Source organism: Hyla sarda, chromosome 1 (assembly GCF_029499605.1).
Source record: "Hyla sarda isolate aHylSar1 chromosome 1, aHylSar1.hap1, whole genome shotgun sequence".
Classification (NCBI taxonomy): Eukaryota; Metazoa; Chordata; class Amphibia; order Anura; family Hylidae; genus Hyla; species Hyla sarda.
In genome coordinates, this window is record NC_079189.1 from 264,132,645 (window position 1) to 264,155,707 (window position 23,063).

Below are 23,063 nucleotides of genomic sequence, written 5' to 3' on the forward strand. Positions count from 1 at the left end.
TAAAAAAGTTATAGGGGTCAGAAAATGACATTTTTAAACGTATACATTTTCCTGCATGTAGTTATGATTTTTTCCAGAAGTGCGACAAAATCAAACCTATATAAGTAGGGTATCATTTTAACCGTATGGACCTACAGAATAATGATGAGGTGTTTTACCGAAATATGCACTGCGTAGAAACGGAAGCCCCCAAAAGTTACAAAATGGCGTTTTTTTTCTTCGATTTTGTCGCACGATGATTTTTTCTTCCGTTTCGCCGTGCATTTTTGGGTAAAATGACTGTCACTGCAAAGTAGAATTGGCGACGCAAAAAATAAGCCATAATATGGATTTTTAGGTGGAAAATTGAAAGGGTTATGATTTTTAAAAGGTAAGGAGGAAAAAACGAAAGTGCAAAAACTGAAAAACCCTGAGTCCTTAAGGGGTTAAGCTTGCGGCCTAAGTCCCTGAAATCATTTTAAAGGACACTCCACCTATCTCTTACTTTGTCATTGGTGCCAATATGTACCATGACTGCTGGGTCCTCTCCAGCCCCGCCCAGCAACCTGTCAACCCGATCCGCAATGTGCCGAACTCGAGCGCCAGGAAGACAACACACTGTTCGGCGATCCCGGTCTTTGAGACAGATTGCCCTGTCTGTCCCACTAATAATTGAGTCCCCCACTACCAGTACCTGTCTGGCCTGCCCTGCACTCCTTCCCTCCTTACTGGAGCAGACACCCCCCTGGCGGTCAGAGGCAGTATCTTGCTGCAGTACTGCTAGCTCTAAAATGGTATCCCCCTCATCTGCCAATCGGGCAAACTTGTTGGGGTGTGCCAGTTCAGGACTAGCCTCCCTTACACTTTTACCTCCACCCCGTTTTCTAACTGTAACCCAGCTAACTGCCTGACTGTTTCCCAAACCAGGGTGCCTCTGGGTGTTGCAAAACTACAACTCCCAGCATGCCTATACAGCCTTTCCAGGCATGCTAAAAGTTGTAGTTTTGCAGCTTCTACAAAAATACTGGTTTGGAATTACTGATTCCACCACCACCCCCCTCCTCCTCACCTCCTGGAGCTTCCACTGTGATGATCCTGGTTATTCTTACTTGACCGCTTCGGTTGCAGCCCACGCAGGAGTTCACTGATTCAGCCGGCTGGCAGTGTAATCAGAGCGGTATGTGCTGATGATGTCACACTGCGCGCCGCTCTCATTACACAGCCGACTAGGTAAAAATAGCCAGGGAGGGAGACGGCAGGAGGAGGGACAAGGGTACTCATGAAGCACAGGGGCCTAGGGTGGTCACCGGGCTATCGCCTACCTGTGTCTTCCAGCGGACTGCTGGAAGCCATGGGGAGGAGACAGCCTGGTGACTACAGGAGCTGTGGGTGAGTGAGTGGCGGGAGTTCTGAAAGCAGCTTTACATCACAGCGGCTACTTGTGGACTTTAAAAACATGGTGCCCGCTCCCTCTCGTGTCGGACACTTCCTGTGCTCTGTGCATGTATGTCAGCATTTTAGTCTGTAATGATTTTCCATGAGACGGTCTCCATCTTCACATGCCTATGGCCAGTGTCTGATGTAGAAAATCTGTGAAGGTGTCATTAACCCCTTAAGGACCAGGCCATTTTACACCTTAAGGACCAGAGCGTTTTTTGCAAATCTGACCACTGTCACTTAAAACATTAATAACTCTGGAATGCTTTTAGTTATCATTCTGATTCCGAGAGAGTTTTTTCGGGACATATTCTACTTTAACTTAGTGGTAAAATTTTATGGTAACTTGCATCCTTTCTTGGTGAAAAATCCCCAAATTTGATGAAAAAAAATGAAAATTTTGCATTTTTCTAACTTTGAAGCTCTCTGCTTGTAAGGAAAATGGATATTCAAAATAATTTTTTTTTGGGTTCACATATACAATATGTCTACTTTATGTTTGCATCATAAAATTTATGAGTTTTAACTTTTGGAAGACACCAGAGGGCTTCAAAGTTCAGCAGCAATTTTAAAATTTTTCACAAAATTTTCAAACTCACTATTTTTCAGGGACCAGTTCAGTTTTGAAGTGGATTTGAAGGGTCTTCATATTAGAAATACCCCATAAAAGACCCCATTATAAAAACTACACCCCTCAAAGTATTCAAAATGACATTCAGTAAGTGTATTAACCCTTTAGGTGTTTCACAGGAATAGCAGCAAAGTGAAGGAGAAAATTCAAAATCTTCATTTTTTACACTGGCATGTTTTTGTAGACCCAATTTTTGAATTTTTGCAAGGGGTAAAAAGGAGAAAATTTGCACTTGTATTTGAAACCCAATTTCTCTCGAGTAAGCACATACCTCATATGTCTATGTTAATTGTTCAGTGGGCGCAGTAGAGGGCTCAGAAGGTGAAGGAGCGACAAATGGTTTTTGGGGGGCAATTTTACCTTTAGGAAGCCCCTATGGTGTCAGGACAGCAAAAAAAAAAAAAAATAACACATGGCATACCATTTTGGAAACTAGACCCCTCAGGGAACGCAACAAGGTATAAAGTGAACCTTAATACCAGACAGGTGATTCACGACTTTTGCATATGTAGAGAACATTATTTTTTTTTTTACCTAAAATGCTTGGTTTCCCAAAAATTTTACATTTTTAAAAAGGGTAATAGCAGAAAATACCACTCAAAATTTGAAGCCCAATTTCTCCCGATTCAGAAAACACCCCGTTAGGGGGTGAAAATTGCTCTGCTGGCGCACTACAGGTCTCAGAAGAGAAGGAGTCACATTTGGCTTTTTGAAAGCAAATTTTGCTCTGGGGGCATGCCGCATTTAGGAAGCCCCTATGGTGCCAGAACAGCAAAAAAAAAACACATGGCATACCATTTTGGAAACTAGACCCCTCGGTCTAGTTTGTAACACAATTTCTCCCGAGTACGACGATACCATATGTGACCCTTAACTTGAAATACGACAGGGCTCCAAAGTGAGAGCGCCATGCGCATTTGAGGCCTAAATTAGGGACTTGCATAGGGGTGGACATAGGGAAATTCTACGCCAGTAATTCCCAAACAGGGTGCCTCCAGCTGTTGTCAAACTCCCAGCATGCCTAGACAGTCAGTGGCTATCTGGCAATACTGGGAGTAGTTGTTTTGCAACAGCTGGAGGCTCCGTTTTTGAAACAGTGACGTACCAGACGTTTTTCATTTTTATTGGGGAGGGGGGCTGTGTAGGGGTATGTGCATATGTAGCTTTTTTTACTTTTTATTTTATTGTGTGTTAGTGTAGTGTAGTGTTTTTAGGGTACAGTCGCACGGGCGGGGGTTCACAGTAGTTTCTCGCTGGCAGTTTGAGCTGCGGCAGAAAATATGCCGCAGCTCAAACTTGCAGCCGGATACCTACTGTAATCCTCCACCCATGTGAGTGTTCCCTGTACTTTCACATTGGGGGAGGAAACATCCAGCTGTTGCAAAACTACAACTCCCAGCATGTACAGTCTATCAGTGCATGCTGGGAGTTGTAGTTTTGCAACAGCTGGAGGCACACTGGTTGTGAAACACCAAGTTTGGAAACAAACTCAGTGTTTTGCAACCAGTGTGCCTTCAGCTGTTGCAAAAGCTACAACCCCCAGCATGTACGGACAGCGGAAGGGCATGCTGGGTCTTGTAGTTATGCAACAGCCGGAGGCATACTACTTTGGCTGGGGATCCTGGGGATTGTAGTTATGCAACAGCTGGAGACACACTGGTTTGCTACTTAACTCAGTGTGCCTTCAGCTGTTGCAAAACTACAACTCTCAGCATTTACTGACAGCCAACGGGCATGCTGGGAGTTGTAGTTATGCAACCACCAGATACACCACTACAACTCCCAGCATGCACTTTAGCTGATTGTGCAAGCTGGGAGTTGTAGTTATACAACAACTTAAGGTACACTTTTCCATAGAAAAATGTGCCTCCAGCTGTTGCAAAACTACAAGTCCCAGCATGCCCATAAGGGAATGCTGGGAGTTGTGGTGGTCTGCCTCCTGCTGTTGCATAACTACAGCTGCCAGCATGCCCTTTTTGCATGCTGGGAGCAGTTGCTAAGCAACAGCATGAGGCTGTTACTCACCTCCTGCTGCTGCTCCACGCCGTCGCTCCTGGGGCCCCGATCCCAACAGGGACGCCGGGGTCCCCAGCACCCAGGGTCTTCTGCCCCCACCCGCTCACGTCCTCCGGAAGAGGGGCGGAGCGGGTTGCGGGAGTGACACCCGCAGCAGGCGCCATGATTGGTCGGCCGGGAAACCGGCCGACGAATCAGGGCGATCGTGAGGTGGCAACAGTGCCAGCTCACCCCTGGTCACCGGGTCACTGGAGACCCGATTGACCCGGAATCTGCCGCAGATCGCTGGACTGAATTGTCCAGCGATCTGCGGCAATCGCCGACATGGGGGGACATAATGACCCCCCTGGGCGATATGCCGTGATGCCTGCTGAACGATTTCAGCAGGCATCCGGCTCCGCTCCAGCTAGCGGCTGGGGCTGGAAATGCGCAGGGCGTATCCATACGCCCTGTGTCCTTAAGGACTTGGAAACGGGGGTGTATGGATACGCCCCGTGTCCTTAAGGGGTTAAGTGACGTTCTCACAGATGCTGTAGGCAATGGCAGCTCCCAGTAAAAACATAAGATGAATAAAATGTAGCATTTTATTAATATATAAAAAAAAAAAGTGACACATTCCCTTTAACGCACCAGGACGTATATTTACATCCTGTACATGACGCGAGCATCAGAGCGGTGCTCGCATCATGCACGGCAGGTTCCGGCTGCTATCAACAGCCAGGGACCTGCCGGTAATTGCTGACATCAGTGATCGTGCTCATGTCCGCCATTATCCCTCAAATGCTGTGATCAATACATATCACGGCATCTGCGGCAATGTGGTCATGCGGTCGTTTGAATGGATGATCGGATCGCCCGCGGGGATCCGATCATCCAACATAGCGGCCGGAGGTCCCCATACCTGCTCCGCCTTTCATCCCGGGGTCTTCTCCTTTGGGCTGACATCGCGCAAACCGGAGAAGATCACTTATAATACTGATTAGTGCTATGCATAGCACTGGTCAGCATCTGCAATCTAATAATTGCTTATAGATAGTCCCCTATGAGGACGTAAAAGTTGTTTTAAGGACTGTTTTTTTCAGTTTTTGCATTTTCGTTTTTTCCTCCTTACCTTTTAAAAATCAAAATCTTTTAAATTTTCCACCTAAAAATCTATATGATGGCTTATTTTTTGCGCCACCAATTCTACTTTGTAATCTAGTAATCTATGGCGAAACCAAAAAATATAAATCATTTTGTGACAAAATTGAAAGAAAAAAAGCAATTTTGTAACTTTTGGGGGCTTCCGTTCCTACGCAGGGCAATATTTGGTAAACATTACACATTATTTTTATTCTGTAGGTCAATACAGTTACAAGGATACCCAATTTGTGTAGGTTTTAATTTATTTTAATACTTAAAAAATTCTAAACTACATGCACCAAAATTTGTATGTTTAAAATTGACCCCTATAACTTAAAAATTTTTCCTTGTACGGGGTGGTATGAGAGCTCATTTTTTGCGCCGTCATCTATAGCTTTTATAGGTACCATTTTTGTTTTGATGTGACTTTTTGATCGTTTTTTTTTTATAATATTTTTATGGTATATGAAGTGACCAAAAATGTTTTTTGGTATTTTTTTACGTGTACGCCATCGACCGTGGTTAGCTAACCTCATATTTTAATAATTCGGACATTTACACATGCGGCGGTACCACATATGATGATTTTTATTCTTTATTACATCATTTAAAAATTGGGAAAGGGGGGGGGTGATCTAAACTTTTAATAGGGAAGAGGTTAATGAACTTTTATTAAAAAAAATATTTACACTTTTCTCTATCTGCTCCATTGGGGGACACAGACCATGGGTATATGCTGCTGTCTCTAGGAGGCTTGACACTATGGCAACAGAAAAGTCGGCTCCTCCCAGCAGGGTATACCCGCCTCCCAGGCAACTGAGCGAATCAGTTTTAGCTTAGTGTATAAGGAGGCAGACGCTAGTCCCCAGACTAGGTCACTTATTTAAAAATGTTTCAAGTTTTTAGGGACGTTTAGATTTTTTCTTCCTTTTCTTTTCTGTTTTCAGGTGGGGACTCAGGAACATAGCATTCACTGTTTCCCCATTTGCGATTGAGGGGGCACAGACATCGTGGATGTACTGTCAACCCCCTCTCACCAACGGTCAGCGCCTGGGGTTCTACCTCATGGGTTCGGGTCCTCCTACCTCCCTGCTCGTCTCCCTGTTACAGCCTGGCATGATGCAGGTGACAAAAGCTGACTGAAGACTTCATTAGGTAAGTTCTTCTGACTGAGGCGAGTATTTTTCCCCCCTTTTTCTTAAAGGTTAGGGGACTTTCAACTTCTGGAGACCTCCAGTTTTTGGCCCACTATTATCACCTGGGCCACTCTTCACACAGGAATGGGGGCATGTTTAGGAGGGACTGTGGGTCCTCTTACATTATTGAGGGACATAATGCAGTGGTGTTGTACTGTACACTGGAGCTGGCGTTATCTCCCCAGCAGCCTCGGCTGCTTACTTTCACTTTCATGCGAGTGCCAGCTCAGTCCGGCCACAGCTTGCGCCCTGACATTGCTCCTCCATCGGCAGCATAGAGAGCTGCCGGCGGTGTGTTTTCCCGCTCCCTTCCCCTGTCGCTCGCATATGCGCTCAGCTCTGGGAGCAGGTGACATTATCCCCATGCGGCCATGGGCTCTGCACAGATTTTAGCTCCGCCCACCCACGGCCAGCAAGGATTCTTTATAGCGTGCAAATCCCTCTCCAATAAGCACTGTGCGCGCTCAGAGGGGTTTCCTCACAGACCCCTGTTCATTGGCCATATATTCCCAGTCTCTCTCGCTGTCTGTCTCTCTCTCTTTTTCCTCACAGCAGCTACGTTGCTGGGGACACAGACTCCGGGTTAGACTGTTTCGTCTTACTATGTCCGAGCCCAGACCTGTTCCTAAGCAGTTAACTGGGACCCTGGTCACCTATTATATCTGCAAGGGCTGTAATACAAAAATGTCTGGTTCTGCTGAACCCACTTGTTCTGCCTGCACCACTGCTCCCCTTGACCCCCCCCTGCTATATCTGCTCAGGATGCTCCTCCAGACCCTGTGGGCTCAGCTACCCCTCCAGTCTAGATATCAGTCTACCTCTCCCAGTCTTTTCCCGACTTGGCTCATGTCTCCCGTTCTGTGCTGACTGCTTTGGAGAGGTCCTCCCTACTCTGACCCTCCAGCGATGACAACTCTCCGTCTCCCTATACTAACTGCTCTCGCAAGTGTAGTAGGGGTATCTTATCTGAATCATCTCCTGAGTCTTCTAGCTCCCCTCACAGGCAATCGCCCCTCTGCTCCAGTTCGCCGCAAGTGTCACTCCCCTAGACGACTCTCCCCTGGTCGCCACTCTGGATCTCCAGAACCACGTACCTGGTCTGTCTCCCTCATCCAGGGCTGCCTCCACTTGTTTCCACTCACCTGGAGAACTTGTAGATGAGTCGTCTGATTCGGCCTTTGACTCAGAGGACCGCACAGATGTGTCTGACACGGTGGACTCATTGCTTTCGGCCATAAGGGACACCTTCCACCTAGAGGACCCAGGAACTTCGAACGTAGCTCCACAAGTTTCCTTTCACCGTGCCCGACCGGCACCCAAGGTTTTCAGCTCTCATGCTGAATTTGAAGCCTTGCTGGAGTCCACCTGGAGGCATCCTGACAAGAAGTTTCAGGAAACGAAGAAGGTTCAAGCGCAATACCCTTTCGCCAAGGACCTTATTGCTCGGTGGACCTTCTCTCCAACTGTGGATCCACCGGTCTCCCGTCTTTCTAAGGCGACTACCCTGCCTTTGGCGGCTGCGGCTTCTTTCAAAGATCCGGCGGACACGAAGGTGGAGATCTTGGCAAAGTTTGCCTTTGAGGCTGCAGGTTCCTCCCTTTCTTCCTGCTTTTGCTTCTGCTTGGGTGTTAAAAGCCCTTTTAGTCTGGTCTTCCCAGCTCCGCCAGGGTATTCTTTCCGGATCCCCTCCCGAGGAATTGTCTCCAGTTCGCCAAGGCTGGGGATTTTGGGTTCTGCTTCCATGCAATCGACCCGCTGTGTTGCCTTTGCCACAGGCAACCTGGTGGCCCTCTGTCGCTCCATGTGGCTTAAAGCCTGGGATGCTGACGCTTCCAAGAAATCTCTAACTGAACTTCCTTTTACAGGTTCTCGGCTGTTTGGCAAGCGCCTAGATGAGATTATCTCAGAGGCCACTGGCGGTAAGAGTTCCTTATTACCACAGACTAAGGCTCACAGCACTACTTCCCGTCGGAAGTCCTCCTCCTTCCGGTCCTTTTGGACCTTTGGTTCCACCAAATGGTCCAGGCAGGCACCTTCGCGGGACAAGAAGACTCCCTCCTTCCAGACCCGTCCCTCCTAGAAATCCGATAACCGTCCCGGACGTTTTACGGCCAAAGGGGGCACCCGCAAGCCTACCTCGTCCAGAAGGGATGCCCCCACGCGCGTTTTATTCTCGGGTGGGAGGTAGTCTCTTACTTTCCCGGGATGCCTGGACCACGTACATTCAGGACTCCTGGGTTAGGTACGTGGTATCCAGTGGATACAGGATCAAATTTGCTTACCTTCCAAGGTATCTCTTTTTTTTTCTTTCCCGGGCCCCCCGGTCCCCCTTTCTAGCAAGAGCATTCCGGGGCGCACTCCAGTCCCTTCTCATCCAGGGAGTAATTGTCCCTGTTCCTCCCAGGGAATGTTTTCGAGGTTTTTACTCCAACATCTTTGTGGTCCCCAAGAAAGGTGGTTCTGTGCGCCCAATCTTGGATCTCAAGCGTCTAGACCAACATCTTTTCCGAATGGAGTGTCTCCGTTCGGTAGTGGCATTCTTGGATCAAGGGGAGTTTCTTTCCTCGGTGGACATAAAGGATGCCTACCTCCACATTCGTATATTCCCCGGTCATCAGCGGTAACTCCGCTTTGCTGTTCCGGAAGTTAATTTTCAATTTGTGGCTCTCCCTTTCGGTCTGGCCACTGCTCCGCGGGTCTTTACCAAGGTCCTGGCACCTGTGATAGCCCTTTTACGGACAAGGGGTGTCTCAGTGATTCCTTACTTGGACAACCTCCTGATCAGAGCTCCAACCAGGGCCCAGAATCTGGAGAGTCTTGGTCTCACCTGTCAGGCCTTGTTTCGCTTCGGTTGGATGGTCAGTCAAGACAAGTCCAACCTCTCCCCTACCCAGTCACTAGTTTTCCTGGGGCTCCAGTTCGACACGGCCTCTGCCTGAATTCGACGTCCGCCGGACAAACGTCTGACTCTCTTGTCAGGAATCCGGTTACTTTGGAACCCTGCCCCAGTTTCTGTCTGCTTTTGCATAAAGTCCTGGGTCGGATGGTGGCGGCCTTGGAGGCTGTGCCCTTTGCCCAGTTTCATTACCGTCCTCCTCAACTAGCGATTCTCTCCCGGTGGGACAGGTCTCCTCTGTTCCTCGACCGCAAGATCATTCTCTCTCGACGGTCTTGTCAGTCCCTTCTTTAGTGGCTCCGCTTCCCCCTGCTTCTTCAGGGGTGCTCCTCCCTGACCCTCCACTGGCAAGTTGTCACGACAGATGCCAGTCTGTCAGGCTGGGGAGGCGTTTTCAGGGACCGGACGGTTCAGGGTCTTTGGTCCCCCAGAGAAGCCCTCCTCCCCATCAGCATATTGGAACTGAGGGCAATCTATCTTTGCCTGCTTCATTGGGAGTTCGTTTTTGTCCAGTCGGATAACTCCACTGCTGTGGCGTACATCAATCGCCAGGGCGGCACTCGCTGCTCAGCGGCGATGGCCGAGGTAATCAAGATTCTCCTCTGGGCGAACTCAGGGTTCTGGTCATCTCAGCAATTTACATTCCGGGAGTACACAACTAGGAAGCAGATTTTCTCAGCCGGTACTCGGCCGACCCGGCGAGTGGTCCCTGCATCCGGAGATGTTTGCAGAGATCTGCAACCTCTTGGCCACTCCAGACGTGGACCTCTTTTGCGTCCTGCCACTACCAGAAAGTTCCTTTTTTTTGTGTCGAAGTCCCGGGATGCCTTGGATGCCCTGGTGATCCCTTGGTCAGACTTTGCCCTACCCTATCTGTTCCCTCCCCTTCATCTCCTTCCCAGGGTCCTGAGGAAACTCATAGCAGAGGGCGTTCCCGCCATTCTCATGGCTCCTGGCTGGTCCCGGAGGGCGTGGTGCGCTGACGTGCCACTACGCCTCCCGCCTCGTCCAGACCTCCTATCTCGGGGTCCCCTGTGCCACCCCCATTTACCGTAGTTGCATTTGACGGCGTGGCGGTTGAGACCGCGGTTCTAAGGGCCCGCGGTTTCTTTTCCCAAGTGATTCGCTCCATGCTTAGGGCTTGCAAGCCTTCCTCTGCGAAGATTTACCACCGTATCTGGCGGTCTTATTTTCGTTGGTGTGAAGCTCAGTCTTTTTCTCCGGTTGTAATTTCCTTTCCCCGACTCCTTTCCTTTTTGCAGTCGGTGCTTTAACAGGGGCTTGAACAAGGGTTGGCTCTTAGCTCCCTTAATTAAGGGTCAAGGTTCGGCCCTTTCCATTCTTTTTTAACATCCTCTAGCGTCCAATTCTCATGTCAGGACCTTTCTTCAAGGTGTGGCACACCCTTCTCCCCCCCTGGGACTTAAACTTGGTCTTGGGTGTCCTGCAAGGCGCTCCCTTTGAACCTCTCAGGGATATTCCTCTTCTCCTTTCCTGGAAGGTGGCATTCCTTATTGCTATTACCTCTATTAGGAGAGTGACGAAGCTGGCAGCTCTCTCCTGCCGTTCACCCTTCCTGGTTGTACACCAGGACAAAGTAGTTTTTCGTCCAGGTCCGTCCTGCTTGCCTAAGGTGGTTCCGGCTTTTCATCTCAATGAGGACATCCTGCTGTTCTTTTGTCCGGCCCCTTCTCATTCCAGTGAACATTTGCTCCACAAACTGCTTTTCGGCAGTGTGACTGCTTTTTTTCTATCGGCTCAATTGGGGGACACAGACCACGGGTGTATGCTGCTGTCTCTAGGAGGTGTGTGACACAATGGTAATAAAAAAAGTCTGCTCCTCCCAGCAGGATATACCCGCCTTCAGGCTCTGAGCTAATCAGTTTAATCTTAGTGTCTGAAGGAGGTGGACATGGCCTGATTTGCTCCAGACCAGGTCTTCTGTTTTTTTCGTTTTCCTAGTATAAGGATGTGTTCGTTTTTTATTCCCTTTTCTTTTCTGTTTTCAGGTGGGGACCCAGGGACTCAGTTTCCCTTTTTCTCCATTGGGAGTAATGGGGCACAGACATTGCGTATATGCTCGGTTCACCTCGCCAAGGTCAGCGCCTGGGTGGTACCTCATGGGTCCGGGTCCCCCTATTTTCCTGCTCGCGCATAGCAGCCAGGCGTGATGCAGGTAACTAAAGCTGACTGAAGACTTCACTGAAGACTCCTTAGCGAGGTTTGCTTCTGAAGCAACTGGCTCTTCTCATTTTCCCATCTTCGCCTCGACATGGGTGTCCAAGGCCTTGTTGGAGTGGTGCCAAAAGCTCCATCAGGATATCGTAGCGGGATCCTCTCCTGAGGATCTTTCTGCTCTGGCTCTCTAATGCTCTAAAGCTGGGGACTTCCTGGCGCAGCTTCCATGCAGTCAGCCCGTTGTTCTGCCTTTGCAGTGGGTCACCTAGCGGCTTTCCGCCGCTCTATGTGGCTTAAATCTTGGAATGCGGATGCCGCTTCCAAAAGGTCTCTCACGGAGCTTCCCTATACGGGGGGCCGTCTTTTTGGCAATCACCTTGATGAGATTATCTCTGAGGCAACGGGAGGTAAGAGTTCTTTGTTGCCTCAAAATAAGGCTCGCCCTACTTCCCAAAGAAAGTCCTTTTCCTCGGTCCTTTCGGACCTCTGGCCCCAGCAAAGGGTCCGGGCAGGCGCCCTCGCGGGACAAGAAGGCTCCCTAGTTTCGGGCACGCCCGTCTTGGAAGTCGGACTCCAACTGGTCCGGCCGTTTTGCGCACAAATCAGGCAACCGCAAACCCACTTCTGCATGAAGTGAGGCCCCCACCCGCGGTTTCTTCTCAGTGGGAGGTCGTCTCTTGCTTCTTCGAGACATCAGGACCTCGCACATTCAGGACTTTTGGGTCAGGGACGTGGTGTCCAAAGGTTACCAAATCAAATTTGCCTCCCTTCCGAAGGACCGCTTTTTCGAGTGGCTCTCCAGTCTCTGCTTCTCCAGGGGGTGATTGTTCCCGTTCCTCCAGGGGAACGGTTTCGGGGTTTCTATTCAATTCTTTTTGTGGTCCCCAAGAAGGACTGTTTTGTGCGACCAATCCTAGACCTCAAGCGTCTCTAACGTAGTCTTCTCGTCCGCCACTTCCGAATGGAATCCTCCGTTCGGCTGTGGCGTCCCTGGAACAAGGGGTGTTCCTTTCATCGGTGGACATCAAGGATGCCTACCTCCTTGGCCAATATTCCCAGGCCATCATCGGTACCTCCGCTTTGCGGTTCCGGAGGGGTACTTTGAATTCGTAGCCCTCCCCTTCAGTCTAGCCTCGGCTCCTCTGGTCTCTACAAAGATCCTTGCGCCAGTGATGGGCCTGTTTCGGTCTAGGGGAATCTCGGTGATACCCTATCTGGATGGCCTTCTCATCAAGGCTCCAACCAAAGCACAGACTCTGGAGAATCTGGAGGTCAATCTCCACACTCTGACTCGCTTCGGGTGGATGGTCAACCGGAACAAGTCAGTCCGCCGTCCTACCCAGTCTCTGACCTTCCTGGGTCTTCGATTAGACACTGCCTCTGCCCGAATTTGTCTTCCGCCGGACAAACGTCTGACGCTCCGGTCGGGGGTCCGTTCCCTTCGGACCCGGGTATCAGTCTCCATCCGCACTTGTATGGAAGTCGTGGAACAGGTCTCCTCTGTCCCTCGATCGTCAGATTGTTCTCCCTTGCAGGGTCTGTCAGACTCTGCTCTGGTGGCTCCGCTTCCCCCCCTTCTTCCCCAGGGGTGGTCGTTTCTTCCCCTTCACTGGTGGGTTGTTACAACGGATGCCAGCCTGTTGGGCTGGGGCGGCATGTTCAGAGATCGGACGGTTCAGGGACTCTGGTCTTCCCAGGAGACCCTTCTTCCTTTAAGCATATTGTAATTACGTGCGATTCTTCTTTGTCTTCTTCATTGGGAGGCCGGTCTTTAGTTCCGTCCTGTCCGCGTTCAGTCGGACAATGCCACGACCGTGGCGTACATAAATCGACAGGACAGCACTCGCAGCTCGGCAGCCATGGCTGAGGTAACCAAGATTCTAACCTGGGTGGAGAACAAGGTTCCGGCCATTTCGGCAATTCACATTCCAGGAGTGCTCATCTGGGAAGCGGACTAACTCAGTCGGTCCTGACGACCCCGGCGAGTGGTCTCTACATCCGGAGGTCTTCGCGCAGCTCTGCGACGTCTGGGGTTTCCGGACGTGGATCTCTTTGCGTTCTTCCACATTCGGAAGATCCTTCAGTTTGTGTCCAAGTTCCGGGACCCTCAGGCTCTGGCCGTGGTCACCCTAGTGACTCCCTGGGCGGGGTTTGCCCTACCCTATCTGTTCCCTCCTCTTCCGCTCCTTCCCAGGGTGCGGAGGATGCTCACGGAAGAGGACGTCCTGGCCATTCTGGTAGCTCCAGATTGGCCTCTAAGGTCCTTGTACGCCGACGTAGTCAGGCTCCTGGACGACGCTCTACTGCGCCTCCCGCTCCGCCCGGACCTGCTCTCTCAGGGTCCTCTTTGCCACCCCAATTTACAGTCGCTGCATTTGACGGCGTGACGGTTGAGACTGCGGTTTTGAGGGCCTGCGGGTTCTCTTCCCAAGTCATTCACACCATGCTAAAGGTTCGTAAGCCCTCTTCCTCAAGAATTTACCACCATACTTGGCGGTCTTATTTTCGTTTGTGTGAAGCTCAGGACTTCTCTCCGGTAACCTTCTCGGTTACCCGTCTTCTCTCCTTTTTGCAGTCAGGGTTGGAACTGGGGTTGTCTCTCAGTTCACTTTAAGGTCTGGTTTCGGCCCTTACTGTTCCTTTCCAGTGGCCCCTGGCTTCTAACTCTCATATCCGGATCTTCCTTCAAGGAGTGGCGCACGCTGTCCCTCCTTATCGGGTCACCTTCTCCCCCTTGGGACTTGATTTTGGTTCTCTCCGTCTACTTTCTTGGAAAGTGGCGTTTCTTGTTGTTATCACCTCTATCCGGAGGGTGTCTGAATTGGCAGCTCTTTCCTGCTGTTCTCCGTTCCTGGTGATCCACCAGGACGAGGTAGTTTTCAGGCTAGACCCTTTCTTTTTGCCTAAGGTGGTCTCAGCCCTTTCTTCTCAATGAAGACATTGTCCTCCCGTCCTTCTGTCCTGCTCCTTCTAATCCTAAGGAGCGCTTACTACACATGTTGGATGTAGTTCGGGCTGTTCGGTCTTATCTCTCAATCACCTCTTCGTTTTGTCAGTGTGCTTCCTTTTTCGTCCTTACTGAAGGTTGTCGCAAGGGAAAACCTGCTTCCAAGGCCACCATTTCTAGGTGGATTCGGTCTGCCATTTCGGAAGCTTATCGCTGTAAGGGGAAGATCCCTCCTTTCAGGGTTGTGGCTCACTCTACCCGTTCAGTTGGGGCATCCTGGGCTCTCCAGAATAGAGCCTCTGCCTCGCAGATTACAAGGCGGCTACCTGGTCCTCTTTGCACACTGTCTCGAGGTTTTACAGAGTTCATACTTTCGCATCGGCTGATGCTAGTCTGGGTAGTAAAGTGTTACAGGCGGCAGTGGAACAGCAGTCTGCCTGACTGATTCCTTGCCCACCCAAGGGACGGCTTTGGTACGTCCCATGGTCTGTGTCCCCCAATGGAGCCGATAGAGAAAAGGAGATTTTTATGCTTACCGTAAAATCTCTTTCTCGGAGGATCCATTGGGGGACACAGCTCCCACCCTTTGTCTGGTGTTCCTTTTTCAGTGATCTGTCCGAGGGTGTGTTCAGTTGCTTTTTCTTCTGGTTTCTCGGACAGTTTGTGGTTTTTCTCTTGACCTGTCGTTCTTCTCTCTGGGACTAAAACTGATTAGCTCAGTTGGCTGGAGGTGGGTATACCCTGCTGGGAGGAGCTGACTTTAGTGTTTCCATAGAGTCAAGCCTCCTAGAGACAGCAGCATATACCCATGGTCTGTGTCCCCCAATGGATCCTCCGAGAAAGTGATTTTACAGTAAGTATAAAAATCTACTTTTCTTTTTTCTTTTAGGGGGCTAAAACATGAAACTCTTCTGGTTGCGTACACTGATCAGTGCTCTGCCATTATAAAACACTGATCAGTGTAACCGGCGCGCGGCTGCTCCTGCCTGCTGCAAAGCATGGAGCAGTAGATCACCGATCGGACAACGGAGAGGCAGGTGAGGACCCTCCTGTCGTCAGGTAAGCTGATCGAAACATCACGATTTTGTCGCGATAGTCCCGATCAGCTCCGCTGAGCTGCCGGCATTTTTACTTTAGTTTTAGATGCCGCGATCAATTTTGATTGCAGCGTCTAAAGGGTTAATGCCGGCCATCGGCCGTGCCTGGCATTAGTCGTGGGTCCTGGCTGCCCGTATAGCAACCGGGACCAACCGGGTTTAACCCGTTCTCTGCTGGTGAGAACGGTTTAAACCCAATAAACGAGACCATGGCGTACAGGTACACCCAGAGGATCGGGGATGCTGGGCGTATGCATACACCCTGCATCCCCAAGAGGGGGTACAATAATAAAGTTTGTAAAGATGGGTATCATTTTAACCTTATTGACCCGTAGAATAAATGTCATTTTTACTATAAAGTGTACAGCGTGAAAACGAAACCTTTTCAAAATTCTAAGCATTTTTATTTATTTCCTCATACAGTTATTTTTGGTTGTGCCATACTTTTTATGGTAATAGGATAATGTAATTACAAAAGACAATTGGTTGTGCAAAATTCAAGCCCTCCTATTGGTCTGTGGATGAAAATGATAAGAGTTATGATTTGTAGAAGGCGAGGAGGTAAATACGAAAATGCAAAAATAAAATTGTCTGTGTCCTGAGGTGTTAATGTTATAACCGAATTTCTAAACTAGAAAACTTATCTAAGGCTAGGTTTACAACTGTGACTCCATTCGGGCTCTTTTCTCCAGATAGGCTTTAATATGGTCTTGCAGGTTTCTGCCCTGAACAGAACCTCCAATGCAGTTTTCAACATAGCCTAAGTTTCAATTTTGTCATGCAGGTAGCATACACAAAAAGTAGAATATTAAGGGAGAAGGACTTTGAATGGCCACTTGTTTTCACACGTTCCTGCTGCTGCCGCCAGTGTAAACAGTAGCGTTATATATTTAACTTTAGTTTTAACTCCACCACTTAGACGTTGAGTGGAGCTACAGGAAACACTATTCCATTCAAACCTCTCTTCACTGCAGTCATGCAAGTGGCAATAAGGTCTAACACCACCCCGATTCTGCAAATAGTGTTGGTCTCCGCTATTATACATTTATCACCTATCCAATGTTTTTATCTATAAACTCCTCCTATAGGGAGAGTGAGGCCAAAACCTTTCATGCTGCCAATACAAATTATGCTTGCAGCAGTCAGACATGAGATCCCACTCTACTTGTGTAGCTTTTAAATCGCTCCATCAGTGACAAGCAACCTTTCTTATCATGTGATTTGTTCCTGCAAATGACAAATAGGGTGGGCCATTCTTTGCCCAGGACTATGGTAGGTAATAATTTGTGTTGCCAATCGGAAAGGTTTTGGACCTCCAGACTTTATTGTATTCTACCCTATCGGCTGTTTATTGCTAAGTGCAAAATCAGACCTCTTAGACTGTTTATAACAATGACATTGAATGAATCTTCTTATTTGTGTTTGTGTAGGCATTTTAATCAAATAATTTTTTGTTTACTTCAAAGGGTCCTTTCCCCAAGAGGTTAATGACAGATGTCCTCTAACAACAAATGCAAGGTATAGTAAACAATATTCATGGTCTAATTCATCTTTAAAAAAATGCTTTACTTCAAGGTATAGATGAGTGTCATATTGAACATCCTGGGGTGCAAAAGCTGTAGATCAGTGGTTCTTAACCTTGTTGGAGGTACTGAACCACACCGGTTTCCTATGCGCATTCACCGAACCCCTCTTAATTGGAAAAATAAAATTATTTTTTTCAAATTCAAAACATAGGAGGTATATGTAAGTATATATTTATACATAGGTGCACAAAATGAACGAAACCATTAAGAACAAACAAAACCATGAAAAGAAATATTTCACACGAGCATAATGAATATTTACGGCAGGCAGTGTTCCCCCGACATTAGGCAGGCGGTATAGTCCCCCCACATTGGGCTGGCGGTATAGTCCCCCCACATTGGGCTGGCGGTATAGTCCCCCCACATTGGGCTGGCGGTATAGTCCCCCCACATTGGGCTGGCGGTATAGTCCCCCCACATTGGGCTGGCGGTATAGTCCCCCCACATTGGGCTGGCGGTATAGTCCCCCCACATTGGGCTGGCGGTATAGTCCCCCCACATTAGGTGCAGTATGTTCCCCCACAGTCATACAGCCTCCAGACTACTGCCCCACTTCAGTGTTCCACCGCTCTTCGGGTCCGGCCATAGCAGGACCGGAGGATCACTGGTCGGAACACTGAAGGTGACGCGCTGCTGGTAAACACTTGCCATCTGCCAGCACGCGTCCTTCTTGCTTCTTCTCCACTCCTCCGTGCTTTGTTGCCATGGGCGCACGCATGGGACGTGAGTGACGTCCCTGCATGGGCTAGCTCCCGGCAGTCCCCGCGTTTTTAAAGTATACGCGGGGCTGCAGGGACTTAACAGAGGCGTCCCTGTGTTCCGAAAGCATCTTTCGGAACACAGGGATGTGCCGAGGCAAAAACACCCGGCGGGACTCCTCCGCCGAACCCCCGAGATTGACTCACCAAACCCCTGGGGTACGATCGAACCCAGGTTAAGAACCACTGTTCTAGATGAATACATAAGTTGGGGGGGAGGGGGACTTCTCATAACAACTAATCTATAGTTTAAAGGGGAAAAAAATGCAAAATGGTCTTGTATGTACTAAATAGATTCTTGCAGATAGAATAGCATTTGTGAAACAACTGTACATGTTGCTCTTGCAACATGTCAGATCACTTATAAGCTTTAAAGCTGGTTAAAAAAATTTACTGAATTGGTGATTTAAGGGCAATATTGTCAGTTGTTGACGGCGCTAGTTATAAATGTTGTCCATTATTATTTTGTAAGTTACTTAGAGTAGCACAATAACGCAATCGCATACTAAAGCTGCACTCATCGTATGGGATTAGATCTCATTATTACAGAGATTTTCCTCATTACTCAAGACAGCATCTAGTCCGAGCCCTGGCCCAGTATATGGCTCAAGTTGTAAGCATATGCATCAACAATATTCTTGCTGCCTTTTATAACCAGTTTTCAGCTGCTTTTTATATTTTGTTCTAGCTTCCCAATATGAAAATTAGAACAGCACCATGTGTTTATTTTCCTCATATTATGTAAAACTATAATTATTGATTTTATGTTTTTATTTATTTCTTTTTATAGCACATATAGGAAACTAAATTACCCTGAAAACAATGGAACAGTCTCTGAAAACTGAAAAGAATCTCCCCATAATCATCTCTCTTCCTTACTGGCTTTAAAACTGGAATGTTCTAAAATTACAATAATTTTAATCTGATGTCTCATCAGGCAATGTTGCCCTATTTAAAGAGCACGTGATATAATGAAAGGTTCGGCACCAAAAATACTGTGCTTATAAGAGTGTTTAGAGCAAAAACCGAACACAGTTTTACAGTTATTCTTAAAGGAATACTCTGGTGCAAAAGCGCTTATCCCACCGCCGTTTTTTGTTGAGATCGACACGCTCTCTTCCTGGAGAAAGCGGGCTGCTCAGACCCACCACGATCAGACACTTATCCCCTATCCTTTGGTTAGGGGGTAAGTGTTCCTGTGCTGGAATACTCTGTTAAACATCTTGTTGTTTTAGTTATTTTATCTTAAATATTTGTAAATGTTCTTTGATTATTGAAAATCCTTTTTGTCATAAAGTAGCCATATACTAGCAAAACAGAAGTTAGAGCAATTGCTAGATCTGGTAAATGTTTCTTTTATATTTTAAGACATGGCTACTTTTCTATTTTTGTTGCTTTACACAGTTTTGAAAAGGTTACCTTATTGATCATTTAACAGCAGATTACACTTTTCATTTTGTTAGTGTATTCTATCAATACCAGTATTACCATCTAGTACTGAACAGTTATAAGGAAATCTTCCAAACTGCCGACAGCTGTCAGGACAAGGAGACGCATGGTATCTTTTAGATATCTTTTCATGCTTCCATAATGTAGAAAAATACTTTTATTCCCCTGTGCATATGTGTTCCCAAGCCACTGAAGTGCAAAGGGGTTGGAACCCCGCCTATCCTATTCTCTGTCCCTGATTGACTGACAACTGGAAGGAGAGTCCTGTTTTCAATCTCGCACCTGTGCACAATTTGCACGCACAATGCAGGAACAAGATTTGGAAACGGAGCTCAACTTCTAGATAACTAATCGGGATGGGAGGGGAACAAGGAGGTGTTTCAGTCCTCAGCATTCCAGGTTTGAGTGACTTTGTCTGTCCTTTCATAGCATAGGAAAAGGTTTATATTCTCTGTTGCAGTTTTATGAAACGTACCATGTACCATGTCCTAACAGTGGCAGCAGTTTGGAACGAAATTTGCAGCTGACAGATACCTATAACTTTTAAAAACTTTTGACATGTTATAGTAAAAATTCTTAAGTTTTGATCTTTAGAGATTCAGGTATTAATACACCCCACCATTGAGAAAACAAAGAGAAAACAATTTACCAAAACATGTCCAGAGAAAAAGTTGCTGAGTTTCTCATAGCAACCAATCAGCTTGCTTCCTTTCATTTTTCAGAGTCCTTTAAAAAAAATAAAAGAAGCGATCTGATAGTTTGCTGTGGGCAACTTTTTCTCTCGACAGGTTTTTATAAATCTTCCCCTTAGAATTTCTGTGACTACATACACCCCACACTCGTCTTTCAGAGGAGAGCCAGTTGGAAACAAAAGAGCACATTATGACCCGGATTGCTTCTTCTCTTTTGTTTTAGCAATCGGGGTGCATCAGCATTTCAACCTTTACTGATCAAAAGTTATGACATGTCACAAAATTTTAAAACTGATTTTTTAGAATTCATTAGTGACAACCAACACGGCCGCACTTCCTGTAGCCGTAATTGCTGTAGCCGGTAACTAACACGGCTGCACTTCCTGTAGCCATAGTTGCCGTAGCCGTTAGTATGTACTTTCATTCCCCATGAAATAACAACAATTCTAGGTCAACTTTTCTTTGTTCGTTGTGCCGTTCCTTTGTCTTGTAAAAAATTTCCAGTACCACCAGCTAGGGGACGTGTTGGATAGTGTCAGACAGTGAAGTTAGTTATACATTTCTAGTAAGAATAATAGATGAATGGCACAACACAGCTTTAAGAAAAGATGCTCCAGAATTATTTTATGGGGAATACATTTACTAAAACAGACAGATCAGAAAAGGCCAAGGGTTCTCTTTAGCATACATAATACAATACAACGTTTTAATTTATCAGTTTACAATTGTCTTCTCTTTGATAACCTATGAAAAAATCCAGTTTACAGTTTGCTTCAGTCAGGTCTATTTGTAAATATGATCTTCTTTGTTTAAGACATATGGGAAAAAAGAGTGTTTTACCCATGAGATGCTGCAGTTTAAAGCCTACCTCTACTGAAAAAACACATTTGAAGTGTTATCCAGCATAATCTTGTCCCATATCCACAGAACAGGGGATAGGTATCTGATTGTGGAGCACAACAGCTGTAGATGGCACATGCTCTATTCACTTTTATGGGAGTACTGAAGAAACAGGAGAGCTGTACACGGGCATCTCCAGCGCTCCCATACAAATAAATTGAGAGCGTACAGTCTTCAGTGCACGATCTCTCTGAGCCCTCGCCCAGTACTGGAAATTGCGCATGGTCCAACCCCTACAGATACTTATCCCCTATAATATGGAAAGAGGATAAGATGATTTTTGCTGGACAACCCCTTTGATAAGCTATGTACTCCTGAATTCAGGTTTTAAAAGTAGTTGGATATTAATGTTGAAACATAATTATTGTATTTATTGGCGTATAACACGCATTTTTAATGCTAAAATTTTTAGCCTAAAGTCTATCTGCACGTTATGCACCGATAGACTGTTTGTGACCATGCAAAAGCCTCTGCAGTTCCATGATTTAAAGTGGGTGCTTTAAATCATTGAACTGCAGCAGCTTCTGCCACTACCCAATTCCCTCCCCGTCCCCGGTTTTATAGTTAAATATCCCGCCACCACGGCCCAATTCCCTCCCCGTCCCCGATTTTATAGTTAAATGTCCCGCCACTGCCCAATTCCCTGCCCGTCCCCGGTTTAATAGTTACATGTGCCCTGGGGACTGCGGTCCTTCATGCTCCGACGGTCTCCTGATCCCTCACTGTGCGCTGCGTAATGACGAGTGACGTCCTCAACACGACGTCACTCAGTGTGCGGTGCACAGTGAAAGATCAGGAGACCGCCGGAGCATGAAGGACCGCAGTCCCCAGGGCACATGTAACTATTAAACCGGAGAGGGAATTGGGCAGTGGCGGCTGGATATTTAACTATAAAACTGGGACGGGGAGGAAATCAGGCAGCGGCGGCAGGATATTTAACTATAAAACCGGGGACGGGAGGGAATTGTGCCGTGGTGGCGGCAGGATATTTAACTATAAAACCGGGGAGGGAATGGAGCAGCTGCACTCTGGCCCCACAGAAGCCACTGCACGTCAATGATTTAAAGCGCCTGCTTTAAATCATTGAACTGCAGAAGCAGTCAGAAACAGTTTATCGAGGTACACATGCACACACACGCACCCTCATATTTCCAAGGAGATTTTGGTAAAGTTTTTTACCAAAATTTCCTTGGGAAAATGAGCGTGCGTGTTATAGGCCGGTGCGTGTTATACCCCAATAAATACGGTATTCATCACATTTATACCGTAATTATTGAAATATTGAATTTGTGCATTGGTTGAAAAAAAATGTTTTGTTTTTGTTAATATATTTTATAAAGAATTTGGTGTTATAATAAATATTAAAAAAAAAAAAGTTTTAATATGTTGTATTTCTTGTGATGCTGCATAAAATTCACCTTCACATGAAACAATGCGCACAAAGCGGTTGCTGAGATGCCCCCTCCATGCATCTCTTTGGTCATAAATCGTTCAGGTATCTCTGGCTCTCCCATAGAGATACATGGTGAGAGATACAGTACAGACCAAAAGTTTGGAAACGCCTTCTCAAAGAGTTTTCTTTATTTTCATGACTATGAAAATTGTAGATTCACACTGAAGGCATCAAAACTATGAATTAACACATGTGGAATTATATACATAACAAAAAGTGTGAAACTGAAAATATGTCATATTCTAGGTTCTTCAAAGTAGCCACCTCTTGCTTTGATTACTGCATTGTACAATCATTTTCTTGATGAGCTTCAAGAGGTAGTCACCTGAAATGGTCTTCCAACAGTATTGAAGGAGTTCCCAGAGATGCTTTACACTTGTTGGCCCTTTTGCCTTCACTCTGCGATCCAGCTCACCCCAAACCATCTCGATTGGGTTCAGGTCCGGTGACTGTGGAGGCCAGGTCATCTGGCGCAGCACCCCATCACTCTCCTTCTTGGTCAAATAGCCCTTACGCAGCCTGGAGGTGTGTTTGGGGTCATGGTCCTGTTGAAAAATAAATGATGGTCCAACTAAACGCAAAATGGATGGAATAGCATGCCGCTGCAAGTTGCTGTGGTAGACATGCTGGTTCAGTATGCCTTCAATTTTGAATAAATCGCCAACAGTGTCACCAGCAAAGCACCCCCACACCATCACACCTCCTCCACACCAGCACACCTGTGAA

At 47.2% G+C, this 23,063-nt stretch overlaps 1 protein-coding gene across 8 annotated transcripts in view; it reads left to right on the forward strand.

Annotated features, from left to right (window-relative positions):
• The window catches only part of LOC130368202 (uncharacterized), a 161,563-nt gene extending 140,111 nt beyond the window's left edge, over nt 1-21,452 (forward strand). For all 8 annotated transcript variants that reach the window (XM_056571579.1, XM_056571539.1, XM_056571542.1 and 5 more), the window contains 2 exons: nt 16,966-17,017; nt 18,634-21,452. In XM_056571579.1, the coding sequence (XP_056427554.1) occupies nt 16,966-17,017; nt 18,634-18,688 (107 nt within the window). In that variant the 3' untranslated portion in view covers nt 18,689-21,452. The remainder of the gene's footprint in view (nt 1-16,965; nt 17,018-18,633) is intronic.
• The last annotated feature ends 1,611 nt before the right edge of the window (nt 21,453-23,063 follow it).